The sequence below is a fragment of the Idiotropiscis lumnitzeri genome, chromosome 15 (assembly GCF_059441095.1).
Source record: "Idiotropiscis lumnitzeri isolate Australia: NSW breed Sydney's pygmy pipehorse chromosome 15, RoL_Ilum_1.0, whole genome shotgun sequence".
NCBI classification, from domain to species: Eukaryota; Metazoa; Chordata; class Actinopteri; order Syngnathiformes; family Syngnathidae; genus Idiotropiscis; species Idiotropiscis lumnitzeri.
In genome coordinates, this window is record NC_142405.1 from 9,390,117 (window position 1) to 9,400,672 (window position 10,556).

Below are 10,556 nucleotides of genomic sequence, written 5' to 3' on the forward strand. Positions count from 1 at the left end.
AAAAGTGGCAAATCCCTGGCTGTGCATGTCCCGCATAGCTCTTACATAAGGAAATGACTCTCCCATTTTTTTTCCACTTTGGACCAATCACTTTTCATCATTTGGGCATGTGTGAGTCACTGTGACTAATTGTGGCCCAAATGGCCTGCGTGCTCTGTGTCCTCTCAGCCGTGGATGGTGATGGCGGCTGACATGATGCTTGCCTTCCTCCATGAAATCAACTCAAGTGTGGGAAATAACAAGGGCTGTCATCTGCCGCCTCCTCGCTAATTTTCTCTCATCCGCTCTGACATGGCAGCCTCACACTTAGACACTTAGGATGACGGAATTAATCATCATGGATTAGAAGCTACTTCTAATAAAGGCTCAGTCGCCATCATCAGCTCAATGGGACTCATAATTGGCCATCTTTAGGCAACTTGCAGGAAGTATGCCACTGGGAGGAAATCCTCTGATTAAGCCTAAACTTGTGATTTTTAGACAAAGTGGAAAGTGATGAAACGTTCAAAATAGCAGTCAGTGTTGATAAAAAAGCTTTGCGCTCCTGCAAGAAAGGAAAAACAATGTCAGGAAAAGCCGACTAGAACAGCTGAACTTTGTGTTTAATCAGAGGCACTGTAAATGGCGGCTGTGTGCAGACTCCTATTCAAATATAAGTTGGCATGTGATTGGTTGATTCAAACAGCCACACTTATGAGAGGGTGTGCACACTTGCGCAACCACATTTCAGGTGTCACTTCATCTTGGTCTATTTTATTTACCATCACAAAAGCACAAAAACAGGGGTGTGCAGACTTTTTAAATGTCCATTGTTAATAGCTGTGACTTTTTGTTGGTATTTTCATTCCAATATATTATGACCATTACTATATTATCAAATATTGATAATGTTGGCAAAATATTGCACGATTATAAATAGACCCCAAATCAAGAGTTTAGTAACAACCTTTTGCACATAAGACGTAGCGTGAACGTTTCCCAAGTCAGCAGCTTCTGGCTAACTTGAGGGAATTAAGGGCAACATAAGCCCGTGGTGAGCGGAGGCGTGTTCATGACATGACGACAGAGCTGAGTGCCTCTGCTGGCTGAGCAGCATCAACTTGCAGCTCCTCAGTTGACATGCATGGACCCGCACCACCAACAGAAAGGTGAGCATTTTGACAAAAAAAATTCACATTTCTCACGTCAAATCAGATTGTAACAGCTCTTTTGTTCTCACAGATCCACTTCATGAACAGTAACTTGAAATTTTCCGCGGGACTTCATGTGGAAGGAGCATCGCTTGTATCCACGTTTGAGTGACAAGGCGTTAAGAACTGAAACATTTTTTCCCACGATCATGAGCGGATATAATTTCACAATGTGGAACGCTACGGACAATGCCCACGCCTATCCGTATTCTTTAGAGGAGCCACTGTACAAGCAGTATAAGCCTGTGACGAAGGAGCTGATCCCCCTGCCCAAGGCGGTGCTCTACCTGCTCATGGCGGTCCTGGTGGTGGTTGGAGTGGCATATGCCATTATTGGACATCTCATTAAGGATCTGGCCATTGATATTGCAGGTAGGTTACAATTTGGTATTTTTTAATTTCTCACAAATATTCAGACCATACTTTTGTGTGCGTCTCTCTCTCTCTCTCTCTCTCTCTCTCTCTCTCTCTCTCGCTCTCTCTCTCTCTCTCTCTCTCTCTCATGTATATAAGGGTATAGTTATTTTTTTTATTAGACCAGTCCAGGTTAAAAATGGTTCATTTTACACTGTTTGAAAATGTAATGCGAATTAAAAAAAAATAAAAATTTGTGAAATCATAAATGATTCAATTTTTCGACATATGTCGTTAGTCTATATCAGTGATTCCCAATCAGAGATCACGTGTGCCATGCGAAGTAATTCAATTTCATTTAATTTGTCTGGAATTATTTGCTACAAATAATGTATTTGTTTATTTTTTTTATGCCAGCGACACATAGTTACAAGCATAACAAATACACTAGATGAATGTGATGATTGTCTTTTTTATGTGAAGGCTACTCATAAAGGTTAGGAAACATTGGTCAATATTTCATTTTCATTTTGCCAGTTTCATTTTTTTGAATACGCTTGATAAGTGCTTTGATTTACAATATCAATCACGTCTTAAGAAATATTTGCTGTCATTAAAAAGAAGAAAAACCCAATTCTGGGTAACTTTGGGGATATTTCGGGCCGACTACGTCAGCCATTATCCTCATGCAGCGCAAATTAAAGCAAAGAATTCGGGAGGAACGCTGTTTAACGAGTTCTAGCGATATGACAAGGTGTAGTGCAATTAGCAAGAGATAGATAATTTTGAGATCAGGACTATTTACGTACTTTAGCCGACTATCTCGGCCCTCCTGCACTGATTTGTGTCAAATAACACTAACGTCATATCCTCCTTCAGAGTGCATGTTGGGCCCGCTTGGCAATGAGGACAAAGACCAGGACAACAACCCACAACGCCTGGCCAGTCACCCCCCACCACACCCGTTTGCCCACAACGCCTTCCACGTGTGGGACCAGGATGACGTGGTCATCCCACTGCCGCTGGACGACAGTCCCGAGACCAGCCCCCTGTTGCTGGCCACCATTCCTTACATCCCATCTTTCTTCCCACACCTCCACAGCCCGACAAGTCAGAACTCTCCTGCTCTCCCCGACCAAGGAGATTAGAATCCGCATTGAGGACGATGACCACCAGTCAGCCAGTTCACAGAGGGAGATCTCATCAAAAGAACTCTGATATTAAACTGAATACTGGATAAAATGTACGGAGATTATTTCCATTTGCATGCAATGTGTCAAAGCCTCGTGCAAGCACACCGGGAGATCAAACCTCGGTGTGCTTGTCTTAGAAATCTGCAAAGGTTTCTGTGAATAATGCAACACGTAAGACTGCAGTTTGGCTCAGACTTGGAAAAAAAAAAAAATCAGTGAAGGAGAAGGCAAGGACAAAAAGGATTAGAGATCATGGGATAATTTCTGTGTGCCTGAGCTTCAGAGAAGCGGTTCAAAAATACATACAGTATTGGTAGCACATGTGTGGCTTGTCTACCATTTTGGCCAGTTTGTCATTGCCATGTTGATACAGGTAGCATCACAGACAGACAAATTATGGCTACACTATTTGGATTTGGTCGTATTTCATGAGTCGCCGCACTTTGTATCACACGCTTGTTATCCTACTTGCCAGACTCTCACATATATTATGCTGACCTCTGAATTCAGTCTGCACGTCAGCCAGGCGGCCATTCAAACCTTTGAAGCGATCAGTTGGCCGGCGTACACACTTCACAAAAATGCTATTTGGAGTTGCTGGGGGATTAACCTTAAAATGAAGACTTAAGGAGTTCCAGGGAGTCCACATGTACACAACAAGACTTAATCCTTGGAGCCTGCACGGAAAACACTTCCGAGGTTTCCCCCAGTTTGTGTGCAAAGCACAACCGCGTATGGACAAATGTGTCGGGACACTTACAGAGATGCGCTCCAGAAAGCATAACAACTCTTCTCAGAGGACTTACTGTGAGATTTTGGTGCGAGTGTGTGAATTTTTACACCTTGATCCAGGTCAGGGTCAATGGAGGGGTTTACCAAACCATGTGCCAAATACCCCCCCCCCCCCCAAAAAAAATAAAATCTATAGACATAAACAAATAAAGGAGCATTAAACTCATGTTTTGGGTCATACCAAGAGCAATCAATACAAACAACGCTACAAAAGAGTGTCGACATAGTGAAAATGTTTGTGACTCTGTCTGACTCAATTCACAAAACACAACCACAATAATGCGGACACCATTTTACAATTGTCAAATTTAGCACGTTAAGACACCATGACCCATTAGACGTGACGTCACTTAAAAGTCTATATAAAGAGAGAAGTGTAGGAGTTCTACAGTTTGAAAAATTTTTATTATTCAAAAGGAACCTATACAGTTGACACACAGAATGGTTTTGGGTCCTATTGTGTTGCTTTCTAGTGTATACAAAAGCCTCTCACCTGAATTTAAAACGCCATCAAATAGAGTTGTACTCAATTTATGGCTACAGAGACAGAGTGGGTCCAAAATCTAAAAGACATCTGCACCAAACTCAGGAGTCCAGTCGACAAATGGGGCTGTCATAGACCATCTGAAGATTGACCTTGTGTCCCACCAGCTCTCTGATGTTGTTTATGCCGTATTTAATCATGGTGGGTCTGTGGGATGCACGAGAAGGCTGAGTGAGCAACAGCTCAACGAAGGGAGAGGGGGAGGGGGGATCACTAAATATGGATTGCGAGGATACTTTCCTTGGACATACGAACAACATACAGACATGTTGCCTAATCTCGAAATCGGCGACGTAAAATAAAACAATTCATTCATTTGATTCACTTTGCTCAATAAACAACTGACTGCAGCCGTCATTTATTTGTTTACCTTTCCAGAGAGAGTCCCCATGCAATAACAGACACGCCCTCAGGGAGACCCATAGGCAGCAGCATCTCTGGTCTGAAGACACCAGAGTTCCCCACTTCCACCCACTTTTTTAGTCCTGTATAAACATTGACAAACCATCCATTAGCATAAAGAAGCAACCATTCTCTCTTTTGGTTTACTCTCACTGGAACTACACATAATCATAAATGTTAACATTAGCACTAAAGCTAAAACAGCATATGTACCCTATTATTAAAGAGTTGCCATGACAACAAATTGTAGCAGAATAGAGTCGTGTTTACGATATTCACACGAACCGCAGAGCAAGGCACATCTCCAACTTGAAATTACGAACGTAACATACTGTAACCCCAACGCACTATTTGCTTTACAAGTAAGGAGACATATGGACTTTTCAGTCTGGTAGAAGCTTTTCCATGATAGTTTCAGCACAGACGTGTTCCTGGATAATAAGTTCAGGTATTCCCTTATTTGAGCTGATTTTCAGCCCATATCCGACTAAGTGTCCACAAGCATTTGTGCAATCGCTAACTACTGTGTGTATTTTGTAGAATGCTGCCGTTAAATTCAAAATAATTTCTTGGACATGCAAGATAAAGATGAATTTATGGGGCAAACACTATTCGTCATTTGTTACTTTCATATGGCATTTGCAGCTAAAAGACAGATGACTAAAATAAAAAAACTTGACTCAAAATCCAGCAATAGTGTTAATTTTTTTGAAGCAGGAATACATTTTGGCCAAGATGGTGAGATGAATACCTTCATGATAGCTGAAGACCTCCATACTGGGCTCTGTATACGGGTTGTAGGCAGGCTTGAAACGTAGTTTAGTGATTCCTAAAAAAAAAATATTAAATAAAAAAAAAAGCATGTGAGAAATGTATGCTTCCTTGTATCTAAGTATCAGACGAGAAATAAACATTCTGTACAGTATCCCTTGCCGTATTGCGCCCCGCTATAGTGATTTTTTTAAAAAAAGAATTTTTTTTTTTTTTTTACACTATAATTATTGTATGAACCTCTTTGCTATGGTCCTGACAGAAGACATTTTTGGAATGACATCACAGTTGCTCAGGGCTCAGGTAAGCACCAATCATGACTCACCTCTTTTGTGAAGCTGAGCCGTGATTGGTCGTAATATTAATCATGCTGAGACTAGTGAAGGCGCATTGAACATTTCAAAGCAAAGCGTTTATTTTATTTGACTTCTCCTTTAATCAGTTGCTGGCATCCTCCAAATTACTTGCCTAATAGATTTATTTTCTCTCGCTCAGTAACATGTTCGTTGGCCTATTCGGCTGACGCTTGCAGTTTTTTTTTGTTTTTTTTCCATTTTCCATGGTGAAAACCATTGGAACTACAGAAAGTACAAAACTCTCTTTTAAATGAATAAAAAATGATACTACCTGTTATGAACAGTGCATCGAGTGAATAAACAGTAAAACAGGCCCTAAATAGCCTAAGTACCTGCAGACCTATGAGTTGACCTTAAATTAAAAAAAAAATTTAAATGCCCCGAATAGTATTGCAGTTGAGTTATTAAAGGATTCAGGACTATAATCTGAACATTCTAACCTAGTTTGATGAAGAACTGATGCAGGACACCCATGAGGTCCCCCAGAGTGAGCCCATAGTCAGCCACCACACCCTCTATTTGGTGGAACTCAGCCAGATGGGTTGCGTCTAATGTCTCATTCCTGAAGACCCGATCGATGGAGAAGTATTTGACGGGGGTGAACTTTTCCTGGTGAAGAAGAGACACAGTTTAGTCGTCACCACACTGCGTGCTCTTCATGTCACGTCAAACACAATGTGACCCTTGAGCATGCTGCGGTGCTACTTAAACTCTACTCGTCACGGCTTTCCAGGAAATGTTTGAACCTCAGTGCAAGGATTGCTCCAGTTTAGCTGCCAAGAGCTTTAGTGAGGTCAGACGTATTGCATGGGATGCTCGCAGGTTAAGTCTGGGTGCACTGGAGCAAAAAAGCTGTCTCGAAAGTGCTCCACACAGAACTGCAGAGACACCCTGAGAAAAGTTCTTAAAAGCATTGTATGCCTTGCCACACAAGTTTAAGTGTGAGCACGTGCAACTTACCAGTTGTGCAAGTTTATACAGCATCCGTGCGCTGACTGCCGTAGTGTGGGTTCGGAGGATATTCTTCCGGGCCTCCTCAATCTTCCAGTCATATTTGTATCTGAGGGGGCAGTCAGTAGAAGAGAAGTTAAGGGAAGGGAAGTACTTTATAGGACATTCAAGTTCATCCACATCCTGTCTATATGGACTTTTTTGGTGCACTGGTGCATAGTTATGTTGCCACAGTGAGGGGACAACATCAAAATGTTCTGTCAAGTTGGGAGAATGAAATTGTCCAAACTATTCTCACTTTAGTTCTAATGAAAAGAACTCTTAAATTTTCCAGAATACGAGATTTGGGTCTCTTCCGAATACTAGCTCTGTTTGCATTAGTCTTGACAAAATTAAAACCTTACTATATAAACTCAGCGAAATGGAGACTCAATCAGCAAGAGAAGTCAGATTTTTGACTCGCAAAATAGGCTGACAATAAGAAAAATGATGCAACAGAAAAAATAAAATGCTGTTTCAATTGTGGAATGGAGTCCAAATGCCCAGCGGGAAATTGGTTGATTCCATGCAACATAAGTTGTGAAGCAGTTCTCAGAAACAGTGGTTAAACAAATAAATGTGTATTTTCTTCATGTTGTTTACAAAAATGGTTACATCATGAAGCAAATCTTCACGTTTTGATTTGTAATCATCCCACGATGTTTATGTGAATGGTAATAAAAGCTATTGCAAGCATCTCCTCACTTTTTAAACATGTTATTCTGAACACATGGCACGCATGTTTTTAAAAATTGAAGCAGGTTTGTGTGGAGAAAAAATTATTTTCAACGTCAAACCTTATTTGGCTAATACTGAACACTAAAATTTTCATCCTATTGACCTCATGTGAAAATCTCACCCTTGTGAACCAAAGCCGCCCTCGGAGTGGACCCTCTTCACTCTTTCTAAGTACTCCTGGGGTAACTCAAGGGCATGAGCAGGGTCTGGAATTATGGAACACAATGACTCGATGCAAAAATCATCATGAAAGATTCCGGCGGGAGGAATATAATCAGAGACTCGGTCTCACCGGAGAGGAAGAAGGTGTCGTGCTGGTCTCGGGCTGGGTGCTGCTGCGGCTGGAAGAGCGAGTCAAAGTTCCAGAAAGAGCTCTCGATAAAGTTGTTGGTTGGCATCTCAGTGAAACTAAAGACAAACGTGTTCAACGTGTCAGTGTTGAGTACGTTTCTCAGATCACTTAATAACAAAGAACTCACCCCATCTCCAAGAAGATCTGTCTGAACTGTGTTCGCACCTTCATCAGCGGATGCAGGTGGCCGCACTCTGGGGCCACACCCATTGCATCGAAGTTGTACGGTTTGAAATTTTTCTCTTTCCAACTGCCGCTGCGATGCAATACATGCATTAGTGTAGCATGATATGCTTTTATAAACAACAATATTTAGTCGACTTTATTTTAATTCAATCAGAGACGTTAGTTACAATGTAACAACAATGTATAATTGTGGTAGTCGTTTGCAGTTGTGCAGCAAACCACCAAAATTTTTAACTGAGCGTAAATGAATAGAGAAAACATTTTGCATTTGCTACTGTAGACTCCTATTTTTTTTAACATAATAAATTCGAGCTCATTTCAGTTGTCATGGCTTTGTACCGCCTTGCCTTTAGGACAAATTCCCCATCTTTGGAACGGTCCCCTTTAATAGGCGTTCATTGCTCTGCGTCCTGTGTCTGAAACCCTGCACACCGTCACTGACGGACAGATGAGGACAGACGGGACAAACAGCAAAATTTTGCTCAAAAAGCAGTTGAACATAATTTGGATTTACGTGGCAATCATCTCAGGGGTGAGCTCCGTCTCCTGTTTGGTGACGGTGGTGCTGAAGGAGTTGCCTTTCGTGATCCAGTAGGACTTAACCGTCCTGGACACATTGATAAAAAGAAATCAAATAAATATCAATTTACAACTTAGAATTATGATTCACGCATGGTCCTCTTCAAAATACCTTTGATAGGACAGAATTAGATGAGAAAAATGAGACAATTTTTTCTGGATAAAATTAAACGCACTCATGCAGACCTGTCCTCTACTGTCACCCACTGGTAGATAAAAAGAACACATCCAGAACTTACACTTCGGCGAGAAGTTTTCGTTTTTTCAGCTCATTCTTTTCTTTCTCGTCCAAGTTTGAAGTGATGCCTTTCTGAACAAGAAGTAGTTTCTCTCGAACCTGATCCTCGATGTTCTCCATCTGTGGAGCCAAACAGAAACACACAAATAAATACATTTTCCCAGTGTCAAACACACAATTATAGTCCCTCTTAAAGACATGCATACCGTTTGGAATATCCTAGGTCCGCCTTCATGACCTTTGTCCAATCGGATCCACTTGTTAGACATGGCCTTGCTGAAGCCAATCTTTCCAAAAGGCATGTTCTACACACACGGACAAAAATTCTTCAGACTCTGAAATATCACTGTGCATATGCTAACATTTCAACTACCTACTATTTAAAGGGGAACGCAAGTAAAAAAAAAAAATTAATTTGCAATAATATTTAGTGTTGAAGAATTACACCGATGAATGTGGAATAAGAGGAGTAACCCTATGACAGCCTTACCATTAGGTCACTTTGGGTGAGACCCTCGAGCGGGACCGAGTTGAAGACCCGAGCTTCCTGGCTGCCTTGCTCAGCAATCTCCTTTCCCTCATCGGTCAGCTCCCAATGTTTGGAGGAGCGTAGCTCAGCTGAGATTATCTGAAGGCCAGACAACACACAATACATTTTTTCTCAATGTCATTGGTAGTTTTAAGTTAAGTAGCAGGTGTCGCCCCAGCCAATCATCCTCTTCTATCTCTTCCTGTTCTCAGCATCTTCAGCTCCAACTCCAGCTTCCTGCAAGTCTTTCCTCACCATAATCACCTCTTCTTTGGTCTTCCTCTTTGCCTCCAACCAGGGAGCTCAATTTCCAACATCCTTCTATCAATATCACTGCCTCTGGATAGGTTCAAACCATCTCAATCTGGCCTCTCTATCTTTGTGGAAAACATTGAAGCAGTAGCATTAGAAGAATAAATAACATTAGAAAATTAAAAAAAAAGTGTCAAAAATACAGAATGTTGACTGTCTCGTCATGGCAAAGGATAGTTCCCAAATAATTACATGCTCAGTTTTTTAGTTTGTTGATGTCAGTTTACCCTCCTTTCCAAGACATATTACTCTTGGGAGAGCGAGTGGCTGTTGAGTTGGGTTGCATGCAAGTTTGGAAGGGAATTCCGACCCCACCCCACAATAATAATTCGCCTTTTGGGCTCATGAACACGATTTTTTTCCAGTATACAGCACGAGTACTCTTAGTGCAGCAGCTGCTACTACTACTACTACTACTACTGCAGTCGAGTGTTAAAAAGTAAGCATTAATAATAAAATTGTTAAGTGTCTGTATACTATAAAACGTTGGCCATATTACATGGAGCACATCAAGCTGTCAGGCAACTCTCCTATGTAGTCTTCAACCTCACTGCATTGCATCAGTCACATTACAAATGTTGACGTGACAGCGGAACTTCCGCCGCAATTCAAACAGGGAAAACTCACTTCACCGAGACACTGCAAACTCTTCACGGCACCCACGATGACCTGGTGGTCCACTCCGAGGCTGCAAGCCACATTTTGGCTTTCCACGCCGTCTTCAGCCGCCTCAATATACTGAAGAAGCGTCTCGACTACACGCGTGTCGGCCATAACCGGTCTCTGGTCTCCACTGAGCACAACTCAAAGGAACCGGAAACGACGTCACAACGCTGGAGCTTTTATTTTTTTGTGCAACCATTCAGGCATTGTAGCCTTGTAAGAATATATTTTGTAATCATTTGTTGGATTTATATTGAGATAAAAATAAAAATTTCGTAGACGAATAAATGAGTGACCATGACGTTGGGGGAAAATAGACGTGTCAAGTTTTAGAAAGCTGTACGTGGCATCTTAATTCACATACCCA

At 41.5% G+C, this 10,556-nt stretch overlaps 2 protein-coding genes across 2 annotated transcripts; one reads left to right on the forward strand and one right to left on the reverse strand.

Moving 5' to 3' along the window:
- Positions 1–1,015: 1,015 nt before the first annotated feature.
- LOC148322758 (uncharacterized) lies at positions 1,016–3,640 on the forward strand. The gene is made up of 3 exons (XM_088317537.1): positions 1,016–1,148; positions 1,222–1,562; positions 2,424–3,640. Exons 2-3 carry the CDS (start codon positions 1,265–1,267, stop codon positions 2,690–2,692), a joined length of 567 nt encoding a protein of 188 aa, XP_088173663.1. The 5' UTR covers positions 1,016–1,148; positions 1,222–1,264; the 3' UTR covers positions 2,693–3,640.
- Positions 3,641–3,912: 272 nt separating this feature from the next.
- Positions 3,913–10,350, reverse strand: farsa (phenylalanyl-tRNA synthetase subunit alpha). The gene is made up of 13 exons (XM_088317535.1): positions 10,154–10,350; positions 9,176–9,313; positions 8,892–8,990; positions 8,687–8,805; positions 8,383–8,475; positions 7,810–7,938; positions 7,623–7,738; positions 7,452–7,536; positions 6,563–6,662; positions 6,043–6,211; positions 5,227–5,304; positions 4,444–4,558; positions 3,913–4,220 (listed from the first exon to the last, which is right to left on the reverse strand). Exons 1-13 carry the CDS (start codon positions 10,298–10,300, stop codon positions 4,115–4,117), a joined length of 1,494 nt encoding a protein of 497 aa, XP_088173661.1. The 5' UTR covers positions 10,301–10,350; the 3' UTR covers positions 3,913–4,114.
- Positions 10,351–10,556: the final 206 nt, after the last annotated feature.

Bases quoted from the DNA above. Each gene is read 5' to 3' on its own strand.
- LOC148322758 (XM_088317537.1), top strand. From the start codon at position 1,265: ATGTGGAAGGAGCATCGCTTGTATCCACGTTTGAGTGACAAGGCGTTA. The intron at 1,563-2,423 runs GTAGGTTACAAT...ATCCTCCTTCAG, and splicing joins TCTGGCCATTGATATTGCAG to AGTGCATGTTGGGCCCGCTT.
- farsa (XM_088317535.1), bottom strand. From the start codon at position 10,300: ATGGCCGACACGCGTGTAGTCGAGACGCTTCTTCAGTATATTGAGGCG. The intron at 9,314-10,153 runs GTGAGTTTTCCC...TCTGGCCTTCAG, and splicing joins GTTTGCAGTGTCTCGGTGAA to ATAATCTCAGCTGAGCTACG. The intron at 4,221-4,443 runs GTAAACAAATAA...TGCATCCCACAG, and splicing joins TGGGGACTCTCTCTGGAAAG to ACCCACCATGATTAAATACG.